Source organism: Strix aluco, chromosome 3, assembly GCF_031877795.1.
Source record: "Strix aluco isolate bStrAlu1 chromosome 3, bStrAlu1.hap1, whole genome shotgun sequence".
NCBI classification, from domain to species: Eukaryota; Metazoa; Chordata; class Aves; order Strigiformes; family Strigidae; genus Strix; species Strix aluco.
Genome location: NC_133933.1, coordinates 1,018,662 through 1,034,458, shown reverse-complemented (window position 1 = coordinate 1,034,458; position 15,797 = coordinate 1,018,662). Strand labels below are relative to the sequence as shown.

The 15,797-nt window shown below is 45.1% G+C and overlaps 1 protein-coding gene across 3 annotated transcripts in view; it reads right to left on the bottom strand.

Annotated features, from left to right (window-relative positions):
• The window catches only part of CCDC85A (coiled-coil domain containing 85A), an 80,906-nt gene extending 69,067 nt beyond the window's left edge, over nucleotides 1-11,839 (bottom strand). For 2 of the 3 annotated variants that reach the window (XM_074817119.1, XM_074817118.1), the window contains exons 1-3: nucleotides 11,631-11,839; nucleotides 11,035-11,458; nucleotides 7,458-8,373 (exon numbers count right to left, since the gene is read on the bottom strand). In XM_074817119.1, coding sequence (XP_074673220.1) covers nucleotides 7,458-8,373; nucleotides 11,035-11,253 — 1,135 coding nt within the window. In that variant the 5' untranslated portion in view covers nucleotides 11,254-11,458; nucleotides 11,631-11,839. Of the gene's footprint in view, nucleotides 1-7,457; nucleotides 8,374-11,034 lie in introns of all 3 variants that reach the window. The other variant, XM_074817117.1, reaches the window with a different exon arrangement.
• Nucleotides 11,840-15,797: the final 3,958 nt, after the last annotated feature.

Here is a 15,797-nt window from a genome sequence, read left to right as displayed (position 1 = left end):
GAGCGTGTGGAAAAATTGCATCCCGATACAAGTGAACAATGACCCAAAGAATCACCTCACAGAAATGAGAAATTGCCACTGGATCAGACCAATGCAATTAGTATTTTATATCCCCCCAACCCCACCCCCCCAACAGGGACCAGGACGAGCTGTCTTAAAGAGAAGCACACAAAAACTTTTGCCATTAACACCAGAGTGAAATTCCCCCTCAGTTTCCAGTTCTTAGAAGCTGATGTTCACCTTAGACCAAATGAATCAGATCTCCCAAACACCAGGGGTTCCCATATTAGCTTTCATTTTGCATTATCCGAAGGAATGTATGATACTTCTCAGGACTTTAACTGTTGTTGGGCTCTGTGTCATTTCACAGCAATGAGGGTCTGGCTAAACCTGGCAGTGCAGCTTAAGAGTCAGTTACAACTGAACATCCTATTAAAATACCTCTCCCAATTCCACGGGACAGAGCTCTAGCCCTTTTTCTTTACTAAGGCTTAACGCCGCAGTTATCTTCAGACACACAAGGACACTGACGGCTACACAGTGGACTCCTCTACAGATTCAAATACAAGGCTGTTGTAAAACTGACCATACCACAAGCGCTGTATAATTTGCTTTTAATCTCCTCACAAGTATGGATGTGGTATACTAAGATGTACTTTCTGCATTACGCAAAATTCAAAGTTCAGTGTTTCAGTCCTAGCCGATTCCCTCCACAAAGCCCACCGTTTAACTATTCAAGAAGGACACGCACACAAGATTTATATCAAGATCATGACTTGAAGATAATTCTTAATGCTCTCTCAGTAACTATATATCTGTGTATATGACAATAAGACCTAAGATAAGCTGTGCTTCAGTTTACTAATTAAGACATGATTTACTAGCTCAGAAGCCAATGAATTTTCATTGCTAGAGTCATTTTCTTATGTACACAAAGCTTTATTATACCTCATTAAATACCCTGTAATTTGGGACGCCTCACTGTCCTTGACTCCTGTCAACATCTGGGCACTTGGTGTGTGAATAGTAGTACAAAATTTGAACCCCACACTAGACTGACTGCTATGCTCTTCCCTAATGGTTAGCCAATTCAGCTCCAAACCCTGCACAACCTGCAGCAACTCTCCTCTGTTAACTTCCTAATAACATAAAAAAACCTAAAGAAAAAAAAAACCCCATTAATAGACAGAAGAGACAGTACACTGATTAACACATGTAATATACCCTACAAGGCTGAAGTTCTTACACAAGCAGCACTTACCAAGAGTTATAATATCCTAACTCTGCATTATAACTGCCAGAGTTCAAAGAATTTGACAATTTAATCACTGTAATATTTCTAAAAACATATTTTACTATTATAAAATCATAACACTAACTCGGAAAGCTGTCCAAAGCACTATGTTACATGAGGTCCTGTCCTCATGTTAAAAGTATTCTCTCCAAGCAAGGACTCACACAAGGCTTTAACGTGAGGACTCTCCACTCTGGCACTAAACAATAAAATAAAATAAAAATCCGCCCACCTATTTCAGGCAGACAACACTAACAGCCATGCAAGCCCCTGATGAGCTCTCAGCAGTAAAGGCAAATGTCTCACATCTTGACCCAATCTCTGTGAAAACTAAATAAGCTTTTCTATTGTCTTCTGTACATACCAAAACAAAACTCCCACTCACTACTCAGAAAATACATTATTTTTAAAAACACACAAGCAAATAGACAAAACAAAAGAAAAATCAGTACGTCAGATCCATCTCAGCAATGTCGGGGGATGCACACAAGCGCTGGCTTGCAGGGTGTTTGTCAAGACACAGCCCATAAGGGCACTGTGATTTATTGTTAGGCTTGCGCTTCGGGAGGTCTCTGGTCAAATGTCAGTGAAGTTCCAGCAGACACTCAAACCCAGAGACGTGGCCACCCATCTCAAATTAATCAGCCAGCCAGCAGAGCTGCCAAGCTCCACTTCATACTGGTTAAATGCTTGGAAGATAAGGGCACTATTCACACGTCTGGGGGAGAGTTACTGAGTGGGCTCTATCAACATTTCTGCGTGACTGTGCTGTGCCACACGAACCCATCGGGGGATGAGTAACCCACTCATTGGCAGAAGCTCTATAGTCAGCACCAATTCCCTCTCACCTTATTAACACACACACTCCTGATGGACTAACACAGACCTTGTTCTAAAAGATACATGGTATACTGATGATGGCTTAAAGATCATGTATCTATCTATATTCCCTACCCTGACTCTTGCTTCCATCAAAGACTGAATTAGCATCAAGTGTTTATTGCAGAACAAAGTCATCTGTGTAGCAGGATATGAAACCTAAGGGAAAAAGGAGAAAGTATAAAACTTGAAAGTAGTAACTTCACAGAAAGTGCTGTGTATCACACGTGGCGGTGACGTATTTATCCTCCTGTAACAAGAGAGGTTGCTCAGCTGAATCCCTCCTATACTTCCCACCGAAACGTGCAGTGCCACTGCCTATCTAGCCTCAAACAGACAGGGACAGAAGCAAACCTCTGCGATCAGCACCAGCCTGTTTGCCCCTCTGACCATCCGCTGAACTTTTCAGTCATCAGAGTGCTGGAACATCCATAGAACTGTTTGAACCCAGGCAAGTTTCTCTATAAGGAGAGGCAGCACTCTTCCCATTAACATGTCAATAGTTTTGCTGGAAGGATGATCCACCTTACACTAAAACATTCAAACCAACACTGGTTTGGCCCGTGAAGTTAAGGGTATGTAAGTGAAGCTTCTCCCAAAAAGCCCCACAACATGAGTTTCTAGTAGGCTCATTGTTTTGATACTACAAGCCACATTTTCAACTTGATAAATTACTCCACAAAAAATGAGTTTGCTAATAAATGCAGCATGCTCTAGTCACATACATATTCACAGATCATGCCCCAGCTGTCTTATAGTGTGTAATAGCTAAAACTAATGTACAAGTTTGACATAAAACCTATGGAATTCAGCTGAAAGACCCTGACATAAAGTTTAGGAGCTCTACACTTAAAATAATAAACTTCTGAAATAAATAGTAGATTACTTCATACTGGCAAGCAAAAAATTCTATCAACCCTGTAGCTTTTGTTTATACAACAGGTTACTCTCAAGAGTAAGTAATGCTGTATCAGGCTCCCAACAGCAGATGTACAGCGGTGGGTGCCATCAGGAAAGTCACACACGAAGTACTGTACACTGCTATTAGTGACAGGCAAATTATTTCCATTTCAACTTTAAGAAACATAACATGTAAGCAAACCTACATCGAAACATGACATCATTTCACTATTTGGCCGGCAGGATGTGAGCTATTCCACAGAGAGGGTATCAGTTAACTCAGTAACATTATTGTAAGTTTTTTCTCTCTGAAATCATACTGCAGTTTCCTCTTTTTCCTCACCACAGTATTTTCCGATTTTATTTTCCTTCTAAGAGGCACATTTATAGCAGAAATTGTTCAAAATTTAAGCTGAGTCTCCATTTAGCCTACAAGTACCTTTGTACAAGGAGAGGTGCTGTTGCGTTCGTTCCGTAAGAATCCTCACACCTCCAGCAGCAGACATAGTGTTAGTCAGCAGTTTTGCTTCTCTTCATTAATAACCTCAGCAGGAAGCGAAAAGCACGTACAAGAGCCTTCTGATACTTTCCTTTCACACAAAAGTCAAAGCCCAGAGTAAAACAAAGGACTTCTTAAAATAGAAAGTTTACAATAAAGTGCTTAGAATAAAAAACACTACTTAGATTGCAAATGCTGAAAGCACATTAATGTATATAGAGGCACTTACACCCCACATATTTGTGTCAGAGTTAAACTGTCGTGTATTATTCTAGGCTGCATAAATGTTCTCTTTAAAATGTTTTTAACCGGTGCTATTTTCTCTTCTAATTCCAGCAATCTTTCTATCCCAAATACCTCTGTACTCACTACCCAGAACATTTAGGTGTGATCACAGCAAAAGATTATCATGTTTTATTTGGTTAGAGCCTTTAAAATGAAATACGTATGTTTTCAATTATCAAACATCAAGCGAAATTTAGCTCTCACATCCCATTTGCTGTCACTCCAAAGGTTGAGGACACCCATTTCAAAAAAATATGTAGGAGAACCCTGAAGTAATTATTTTTTTTTAAAACTTTATAAATCTTATAAATGAAAGCTGACATGTCATACAAGAAAAAATACCAAGATCAAACCTTTGAGCATAGGAAATGAGAAGAATTATGAAAGGAAATGTTATCACCTCATCCTTTATTCCTTCAGCTGTGCCTATGGACTTCAGACTGCAGTAACTTCCCGCATACCTCATGACAGCTTAAAATTTGCATGAAGCCCAAATGATTAATGCACATACCATATCCTGTAAAGCAGACGACAGCTACACATCATGCTTCTGATGGCATTGTCATATTATATTGCAACCGCTTTAACTTTAGCTTAAGAGTTTGTTCAGAAACCCACAGATACTCCAAGTCCATTCCCCACACACACAGTCAGCGTTCTGGTATAGATAACTGTACACTACTGAACACATTGCTTCCCTGTGATCACACCAGTGCTGACAAGACCAGAACTCTGGGTAAACGGGAGCTGTTAACAGCATACGGAAGCTGTCATTTCAACAGAAATAGCTCGGCTATTCACAAACACGCTTTCCAGTTAGCAACAGCAATTTCAGGTAGACATTCTTCAAATGAGGTTTGCCATGCAGAGGAAAACCTCCTCTCAGACCTGATTCAGAGCCCGGTTAAGTCCAAGGAAGATGGGACAGGCTTGTACTGAGTCTGCTAAGTTCTGATTACATAGTTAAAATCTATTATTTTATTCCTTTTTTTACAAAGGAGTCAAAAGATGTTAGTCATTGCTATTCAGCACTTGGGATCACAAACGCTTCACTCTTGCTGCTCAAATGACAGTCCACAAGTCCTGCAATAAGATTACAAGTGCCCTGCAAAATAATCACATGGATGTGCAATCAAACATCTACTCCAAATTTTAAAACAAACTAGGTTCCACCAACACGATATAGTATCCTTGCTACATTGTTTTGGGATAGTAATTGAGAATAGCATCCTTTTACATTGCTCACCAGAGTTTAGGGCCAGGTTTCCATGCCACTTTCTAACTCATGTTTTCACAATTTCACCATTCCTTACAACAGATGGAAAAGACCAGGATTTTCATTACAGCTCAATGCACAGTTCCCCATCTATACTCCATTGGCAGGTCCATGTACACAGGTATACACAGAACATGCAAATTCAGATTTACACATCACTTTCACAACAATAACAAGTGATAATGGTCAGCACTTGTACCACTTCCATATTAACCGTTCTTCTCCACAACTTTACAGTAGCTGAGAAAATCAAAACACAAAGAACCCAAAACGATACAACCTCGCTGTGAAGACCAAGTCTTTTCCTCAAGCTTAAAGCCTCTTCCTCAGAGCAAAGCTGCCAAGAGTTTTACCAATGACCAAGGTCAGACAAATCTCAGAACTAAACTTCATGCTTGCTTCAAGTTAGATAAACATGAAAGAAGAGAGGTTTGACAATTTACCCGTGAGAGAAGTCCTCTGCAAAAATGCTTATATAAAGTGTAGGACAGGCAAAGCTCTGATTAAAGTAAATAAACAGACTCCCAAATCACCAGCTGCCCTCTGCAGCATCTTGTGGCTTGAGTCCAAATTGTAGATAGTTGAAATACTCTGCACAAAGGCCGTCAGTCAACTCAGGTTTAAAGTAACAACTGCTTTCATTGCACTGTTAATAAGACGGCTGAGTTCTCAGCAAGACTATTTGGACAAAAAAAAAAATATCTGAAAGCTCACCATGTTGGGAGCATAAAACCCATGTCTTTGTCTGTGTGTGAGTTTTAAAAACAGATACTTAAAACCTTAGAGCACCATTCTACATAATCAGTGACTGGATTGATGAACATCATGAGTGCAAATGGCTCCACACTTCACACTACTTACAGCCAGGTCAATTATAAACAGAAAAAACTACAGGATTTACTGGAAATTTTCTAAGACCAACTTCTATAACTTATGTATTACAGATCTTCATACAGTTGTCATAGCGTCAACTTATTAATCATTTAAAAAATCATTAAAAAGAGAAGTCTCTACACTTACCACTTTGGGGTTTTTCAGCCCTGTCAAGCACATGCATTTCACTGAAAGTAATCTGGATTTACCCCTACAGAGCAGGTTATCTTAACTGAAGGCATTCTCTGAGTTAATCATGACAGGCAAACGGACCGATGCGAGAGAGCGATGAGATAAATGACGAGGACAGCACCCGGCACAGAGCTCACTGTCTCCTCCACCTCACAAGCAGATCCAACAACAAGTGGTCAGTTCCACCGGTGTCAACACAACTTCTCACGGCTGCTTATAAAATGGAAACACATGAACTCCATCCAAGACAATTTACCAAGTCAAAATCCTCACCTTCTTCAGAGCTTGACTTCAAATCTAAGTGTAAAGGTCTGAGAAATGGCTTTTCAACGATGACGCTAGTATCTTTCATCAAAACATCTCAAAGCACATACAAGAAACAAAATAAAGTAGACTATGGAAATTCTGCTACATCTATAAAAAGTTATTTCTACAGTACAGTAGGATGTTTGAACTTTGTTTTTAATAATTTCATTTGCTGTATTTCATTCATTTCGATACTGTTGTAACCACTTGACTTTCAAAATACAGAAATACTTAAATTGTGACTATCTTAAAGTAATTCATTTCAATCATTGAGGATACGCAGCTCTTAAAAGCTAGGCATGTTGACGGGGTATCTTTCTAAAATGCAGCAATAACACCACAAAAAAGCCCAACACTTAAGATATTCCTTGATTAATTTCTTATAACTAAACACATGCAAACTCAAGGCTTTGAAAAGCTTCAGGAGATACCAGATTCGTTCAGTTGAGTCTAGCTCTTCATCTGGGGTCTTTTCCAGAGTTTATGGCAAAGGATGTAAGAAGCCTTCCATCAATAAACAGGAAATTTTTAAATCTTTAAAGCTACAGACAGGGTAGGTTAGGAAAGCGGAAGTGAAGCTGGAGACATTCACCTCCACTCTGCTGACTCAGATATAGGCAAGACAAGTAACATACACAATTCCTCTTCAACATAAATGGAAACCCACCCAGGGACAAAGAGTTTACATCCACCAACCACCAAGTAGAATCAAGGCTTCTGGATACCTTACACCAACACTCAAGATGCACTTTTCCTCTACTTTTTCAATCCACCCAACGCCCATTGGACGGACAAACACATATACTCCAATTAATTCTCTTGCTAATGGAATAATGCTAACACCAGACTTGCTACCTTTCATTTCACAGAAAACATTATTCCTTTCCCAGAAATAGCACTGAAACTACCTTAGTAATTTTCAAAGCGAGTTTTCACTACATGTATTGACCCACCATTCATTCCATTGTATATACTTCGGTGATGAGGTGACAGGTCATCTGTAACTTGTCTCCTGAGAGTACCTTCTCTGCTGCCTCCACTGAGATGTTTGAGATGCTCTGGGCTTCCTCCGTAGTGTTGTTTGAGATGCTCAGGGCTCGTACCCCTCACTTTGTGGAGATGTTCTGTACTTCCACTCGGCGTGTGCTTTTGAAGATGATCTGGGCTGCCACTGCTGTGCTTTTGATGCTCAGGGCTACTACCAGGCCTCTGCTTTTGAAAGTGTTCAGGGCTACTACTCAAAATGTGCTTTGGGAGAGTTTCTGGGCTGCCGCTGCTGTGCTTTTGTTGGTCAGGTGCTTTGACAATGGTTTTGTGATGTTCCGGACTTGGTCCTTTCAGGTGATGATCAGGACTGCCAGAACTCCTGGGCTTCTGCAGGTGCTCTGGGCTGATACTCCTGTGTTTCTGATGCTCAGGGCTTCCTTCACCCCGGGTTTTTTGAAGATGTTCCGGACTAGTACTTGGATGATGTTTATGATGGTCTGGACTGTCTGTACTTCCTGTGCTAGAAGTACTACTCCCATCACCGACATCTCTTACGTAAGTACTCGTCGTGGTTAACTGGCACAGACTGATCTGGCTGTCGATAGAGCTCCGGCTGCCTGCTCCACCACTTTTCTCCTCATCCAGCAACACACACAATTCTTTCAGCTCCAGGTTCTCCTTAACCACTTCTTCTTGTCTCACTTCCAGTTCTTTCAGCTTCTGCAAGTATAAGGCAACCTCTTTGTGCATAACACTAGCGCTGTATCTGCCCAGTCTCTGCCATTCACGGGACACCTTCTTGCCTTTCTGCCTGTCATCATCCAGAAAGCAGCAAAGGTCTCTCAGTTCTTGGTTATCTTCTTGCAGCTTCTGGTTGATATCCTTTAAAAGAAAGATCATCATGACAGAGAAGTGTCTAGAAGAATTAACAGTATACCATCACCATTATACAAGCCAGTGAACAGCACTGCTATAAACCCATCATATAAGCACTCAACTGAGGCATAAGTAATTGCCTGTGTAGATCTGGCATATTATAATAGCATCAGGCTTCAAACAACGCTGCTGTCCAGTAAAAAGTAACTGTAATGTGGAGCTAATGTTGAAGGGCTCAAAGACTAACTTCTGATACAGCATAAAAGTTTCAGGTTCTTAATTAATTTTCATGCTAAATATCAGAATAATTTAGCTCCCAAACTGAGCAAAGATCGTAAGCACTCTCATGATGATCTCACTCCCTTGAGAAATATTCACCTGCGAGTTATTGCTGAATAAAACTGCAAGGTACATCAGAAATTGTAATCTCACTTAAATAATTAATTATTCACATTTATACTCTCTATTAGCTAAAGCATACTCACATATAAAGAAGAACATTTCAGAGATTTAAAAAAATTTAGGTTTTGTTTGATTTTGTTTCAGATTTGCACACGAGAACCTTGTCAGTCATCACTTAATCAGAATTGCTTCAACCACTATGAAATTAAATAATCTGCTTTAATAGATTTTTCACTCCTAACAAAATGAAGTATATGATTCCATGCCCTTCTCTAAGTGAGGAACAGTCTGAAGCAAATGCTCTGAAGCAAAAATGTTCAAGTAATTACTATAGCAGAATAATATGCCACAGTAAATGTTTTCAGCATTTTATCCTCCTAGTTTTACTAAACCGGCTTGTCATTATCTTTCTCCCATCTAAATATCTACTCCTTCTAAAGTACGATATTAGAAGTAGAGATTAGCCACAACTGTTAAAAATTTAGCCTTATGGAAAGACCATTTTAGCACTGTTTCTTAAGAAAAGGAAGCTTTTGTAACTCCACTGGATTTGTGTGCACACATGCACGTGCTTTGTCTGATCCTTGCCTCAAAATAGCTTTGAACTTGAACAACTTCAATCCACATTTGACAAAGGAAAAAACTCCATGAGGCTACAAGGTATCCTCACTGGTGCTGGTGAGAGATATTTAAAATGACCCCATAGTGGAAAAAAAAGTTGTGGAAGCCCACAATTCATCAGTCAGAAGCAGCAGGCACCCAGCTACCGAAACCAGGCGCAGCTGCTCATTCTCACTCATGGAGCAGCTATTTCACACAGGACAAAGGAGGCAGATGTCCAGACACCAACACAGGGCTCATCACCTCCTTCTCCCAAATTCCTCTAAAAAGTTCCAGCTGAGGCATCTGAACAAAAGGTGGAAGTTAAACATCACTTAAGGAGCTCAGAATTGAGGCAGGAATTTGTTACACCTTCCTACACATCTTGGTGTGCTTTGTTACTTATCTGGTAGATGCATGAATCCATCTGGTGTTGCAACACCTTTGCACATAACTTGGGAGAAAGATACTATCGTTGCAATTTAACTTACATTTAAAATGTAAGCTTTATTTTTACTGAAGTACTATCATGGATGGGTCTTTTTTGCCCCTAGACACCATATATTGTCAAAAAGAGGGAGAGGACACACACACTCGTACTTTGCAGAACAGGAAAACTTGGGAGACAGGAACAGTCTTCCCCCACATGCTATTTATTTTATGCTGCACTATTACCAAAGACACTTTCTCAATAATTTAGTTGTTTAAAGCCATTCTACAAGTGACGAACTCTTTTCTACTGTACTCTCACGTAATACTTCACAAGCCCACACTGCATCTCTGTCTCTCCTTCCCTCCAACCTGAAGGAATTTCCTAAAAACTATGTTCTTTCTCAGAGCAACGAGGCAGAAAACATTTTGTAGCCATGCCTACTTTAAGATAAGTTTCTAAGGCTATGACACACGTGTACATGCTACATCAGGGTAATTATCTGTAAAGAGTCACACTAGCTTCCCAATCCTTGGAACTGGGAAGGAAACATTAGGGACTATGCGTCTCATCCAACAAAAGAGTTAAATTAAGAAGGGATAAATCATTACAGGCTAGGTCGGCCTCTGACTGTAGTCTGCAGAAGCGTACAATCGGAGACGGTTTGATCAGAGATGCATTATCAGGCGTCTTTCTCAGACAATAAACTAGGGATTGGTTCTGATCATCCCGAAATCGAGCCCAAGGGTTTGCCATCACTTGCCACACTCTGCACTGCATCCTGGACATGACCAACTCTCTCAGGAGCCCACCAGACTGCCTGACAGATGGGTATGTCACCTTAAAACAGTGACAGAAAACAGCGTAAGCTACACAAACCCTTTTGAATGTCTACAGCACTGCCCGCTCCCCTTTCACGTGTGCTTCAGCCAGGATCCTTTAACCCTAACAAAGACCAGTAAAGTCTAACACAAGGTTGGTTTCGTCAGCATAAAGCATACTAGGGCAGAGCGTACGATGGCCGTGCTCCACGGCTGAAGAGTTGGGCATCTCTTAATCGGCCACTCGATTTTCAAGCGGGATCAAACGCTTTTCACTCCCGTCGCTGCTCGCTTCGCATGCGAGCCTCGGTAACGGCTCCTCCCAGCCCATCCACCTGATGCGGTCGCTCCCGGCGGGGCGGGCGGGGGGCCGCGGCAGAAACTTCAGGGGTCCCACCCTGCCCACCCCGCTACCTTCAAGCCGCGGATCTCGCCGAGGTGGAGCTGGAGGCGGCGGTTCACCTCGCGGATGAGGTTGCTGTGGTCCAGCATCGCGCTCATCTTCTCGGCCTCGGCGCGGCGGAGGCTGCGGATCAGCTCCTCCTTGCTCCACTTGAGCAGCTCCTCGTCCGACACCTTGGACAAGTCCTCGGCCGGCGCCGCACCGCAACTTTCCGCCGCCACTTTCGACATGGTGGCGGTCCGGCAGCCCGGGGGCACCGGCGGGGGCAGCGCCCCGCCGCCACGGGGCAACAGCCCTGCCGGGGCCGCCCCGCCGTCCGCCGGGGAGAGGGCGAGCCCGGGGCCAGCGGCAGGACGGGAGCGGGGGGGGGGGGGCCCGGCTCCGGTGCTCCCGGGGGTAACGAGGGAGATGACTTCTGGCCCCAAGCAGCAGATCCTGGAAAAACGGAGGAAGAGGAGGAGGAAAGGGTGGGGAGGAAGCCGGGCCACAGTCTAGGGAGCAAACTTCCCCCGTCGAGAACGTAAAAAACAATCAAAACCACCACACCACAAAAAAAAAAAAAACAAAAACCCAACAACAACAAAAAAAAAAAACCACAAAACCGGACCAAGACAAAGAAAGCCCCGACAAGCCCGGCTCTTTCAACAGGTCAGCGGTCGCGGCGTGCGGCGGGGCTGCCCGGCGCTGGAAGCGGCGCCCCTCACGGGAACCGACGCCCCGCGGCGGAGGGATGCCGAGCGGCGAGGGCGCCGAGTCCCGGGCCAGCGCACCATGGCGGGCTCCGCCGCGGCGGCGGCGGGAGGAGCGGAGCGGAGCGGCGCGGGGCGGGCGGGCGCTGCCGGCGCCAGTGGCGGGCGCGGGGCGGCTCGCGGCTTTTCACCGGGGCGCGCGCCACGTGCGGGCCCGCGCGGGCGGCGCGGGGCGGGGGGCAGAGGGAGGGCGGCGCTGGCCCCGCGCGGCTCGCGGGCGCCACCTGCCGCGCGCTGCCCGCCAGGGGCGGCCCCCGCGGGCGGCGGGGGGGGGCTCGGCCGGTCCCCGCCCGGTTCCGCCCGCCCCGGGACCGGCGTCTTCGTCCTCCGCCGCCGCCGCTGGTGGGGGCGGCCCCGCGGGGGGCCCTTGGAAGGGCCGGCGGGCGGGAGCTGGCGCTGTGGGCGCGGAGGCCGCCCCTCAGGCGGCTGCAGGTCCCGGGCGCGGGCCGCCCTCCCGCGGTCCAGGCAGCACTTGAGTCGGACATGTGGGACTGGCAGGGACAAACGCAGCAGCCCCCGCCGCCGCCATCGGTCCGGCCCCTCCGCCGGGGCAGCGTGCGAGAGGCCGCATTACATCACCGCAAGCCAGCACCGCCTCAGCTTTCTCCTCACCCCCACCGGAGCCCTGCAGAGCCGCGCTCAGGCGGAACGACACCGCTCCCTGCTGCACCCTTCACTCGCGCGGGAGCTCGCATGCCGTGAAATGAGCTCCCCACGGGAATTAAGATTGGGATATTCATATTTCTTCCTCGAGAATATTCAGTCGCGGTGTCATGAGAGGCTTACATTTCCCCATTTGCTTAGAGATACAAAGGCTCTACATAAATCTGCCTTGCAGATGATTTGAGAATGAAACTTGATAATCCATTCATGCTGCTTACAAAGAAAGATGATACGATATATCTCAGTGGCAGAAGTGGATGAACTGAAACTATTAGGTGAATAAATGGTTGAATTCCCATTTTTAAATCGTCTAGTTCCCCCTGAACAATCCCCTGCACGCAGAGGAGGGTGCCTCACTTAATAGGCCCTTACTACCTCCAATTTTGCAATTTTGTAATTGCTTAGCATTAAAGAGGATTTCTCGTTCTTGAAGGGAAAATTTGAAGTACTTAATAGCAGCACTGGCAGATCACGAGGCTGTGGCCCCACGAGCAGGGCTGGCTCTGCCCTGCCCGGCCGCCATCACCATCTCAGCCAACTCCCTTGGCCTTTCGCTGCCTCAGGCAACTCTGCTCTGCCTGCTGGAAGATCAGCCAAGGCCGCAGGACCAGACCAGCCAGGGATTGGGTTTTGATCTGGTCCTACTGAGAAGTTGTCACAAGAATGGATAAATCAAACATTACGCCTTTGTTCTTATTCCTAATCTCCTCCTTGACCTATCTGATCACAATGGAAGTTCTCCTGCTCTACCCATCGTGGGCTACACTTTGGGTTTTCACCATGCCAAAAAGTCCCCCGCGTTTTTCCTTCCCAAGCGCCATTTAGAGATGCTCTTTCAGCTGATCCATTTTTCTTGTACTTCCAGTTTCCCAGCGCCACACCTGACCCTCTGGTTCCATCCGGCTGGGTCCCAGGACGACCCAGCACGGGCAGCCCCAAAAGCCCATGACAGCTTCCTCCCCTAACAGACACTTGCCGAGCTCCCGGCGTGGCAATCGCACTCGAGGTGTCACCCTAGGTACAGGCTGCTACTCGGGGCGCAGGGGAACTACCCGCCAGCCCTACTACGAACAGTACCTGCGCCGCAGAGGGAAGCGCAAAAGGATGGGCCTGTTTGCTGAGCTGCAAGGTGAATGTGAACCCCATCACTGTCAACAAGACTTTCGACAAAGCATGGAGCTTTGCCACCATGGAATCCCATTTCCTGATCAGCACTAAGTATTGTGGGAAAATTTTATTTTCTCTGAAAACTGTATCTCTCTCTTAAATCCTCTGAATTTTTTTCCACTGCAAAGAACAAAGCTTTAGATAAAAGCAGATGACCAGCCACAGCAAAAATAAAGTAAAAGGCCATGAAAAGGAGCTGTCATCTTTTATGCCCAAATATATTCCATTTTAATGCAACTAAAAAAGAACAGCTTGGGGAAATGGCAGCAATAAATAAAGGCTTTTCTTATTCTTCTAATTCAGCAGTGTATTAGTTGAAAGGTCATATGACGGTAGATTTTTAAAAGCTCGCATGTGTTGCTTTCCATGAAATAAACAGTTGACAGGAAAATGTCTGAAATTTTTAATCGAAAAGCTTCATGAAAGAATGTCCACTCACCTCAATTCAACATTAACAGTGTTTCTCAGGAGTAGCATTTCATAGCTTTTGATCATGGGGTGCCACGGGAAGCACGGATCTGAGATGAACAGCTTCAGGGAACACTGCATGCTCCACCGATGTGAAACGCCACCACACGTGTGCCTTCAGGAGGCACAGCTTTATTGTACAGGCGCAAACGTGAAAGGAGAATTCATAAAGTACGGCCACGAGAAATAGTTTCATAAAGTCAGACTTCAAAAGTTTGGGACAAATGTAGCTGTAATAATGGAACCAAAAACGTATCAAGTGAAACTAATCTGGAATGTTTCTATAAGGAGAGGATCTAATTTCACATTCACTCATGCTTGCGTAACAAGATCAAAACGAGAGTGGGAAGTGCAACATAATTATTCCCATTTCCTGGCAATTTTAAAACTTTACTTTCAGATAGTCCACCTTACTGCTCAAAAGCCAAGTACTTTCCTACAGCTGGGCTGTTAGCATCAGCGGTGATGACAACAATCGCCCTGAAACAAACACTTTATTTTTCACACTGAAGCTGATTTTTTTTTGCCATACAGTCTTACTCCGATGGATAATTCTCATTCACAGGCTGAAGTGGAGAGACCAGGCAAATGAGCTCGGGGACTGCAGTGCTGGGATCACTGCAGCCTTTGGCCAGTGGCGAGGCGGATGGCAGGTCCCCTTCCTTTCCATTCTTTCATGCCGTGCGCCAAATGCTAGCAGCAATGCAGACCCGCTTCCAATTAAATGTCCATAGCTGGCCGTGGTTTGCCAGCTCAGTAACATTTTCACTGCTGTGTCCTGCTCACCCCTGGACATGCAGATACGCAGCCATGGTTGCTGGCAAATTCTCTTGCAAGTCCTTGAGGGCTAGCACTGGCTTTTCATTGCCACTTGCGGACTGTCTTTAAGTCTCTGATCACTGGGCGGAGTCTCTAAGCATTATTATAACCAATAATAATTATACAATTACTTTAAAAACACTCTTGGACATTTCCAATAAGGCCATAAAACTCTTCTATAGCTCTCTGCCAAAAATGTGTCATAGCAAATGAATACTTTCATAGCAGTCATTTTACACAAAGATGGCTAAACTGGTTTTGTTCAGACTTTCCAAAAATATTTTTGAGAAGAGTTCAGACTTGAAAAATGTCATTCCCAAATTGGAAGGAAGTAGAAAGAGCTTTAAAAATGAAAAGTTCAAGTAATTTTAGTTACAGTTGCTTCTAGATGTTCTACCCGTCATTCATGTGTCTGTAGCTGACACCCAACACAGCGTCGCCCACGCTGGCTGCTCTCTAATCCCAGCCCGTTAGTTCTCTGCTGGCTCATCACCCGTCCCTAGGCAGAGCTCCCTGCCTTCCCGTTGCTAACAAAAAAGACGACTGCCCCCTCCTCGCCTTCCCAGAGAGCCCCAAGCCCTCCATGGCAGCACCCCAGTCACATCAGCTATCCCACCATGCCTCCAGGATCCCAGTGAGATCACAGCCCTGCAACTGCACACAGACCTCCGATTCCTCCTGTTTGTTCCCCACGCTGTCCACGTGAGCGTACAGGCATTCCAGAGGCACCCAGCTGGGCCTCTTTCCCAGGAAAAGCGGTAGAGTTTCCCTGGCAACGCTGTCCCCCCAGCACCTCCTCATTTAGGTGTGTATGCTTTCGGTGGGCGCCCTTCAGTCCCGTGTGCGATTTCGGATGTCTCCCTTGTCCCCGTCACCCTGCATCCCTCGCTTGTCAATCCGGTCCGCTA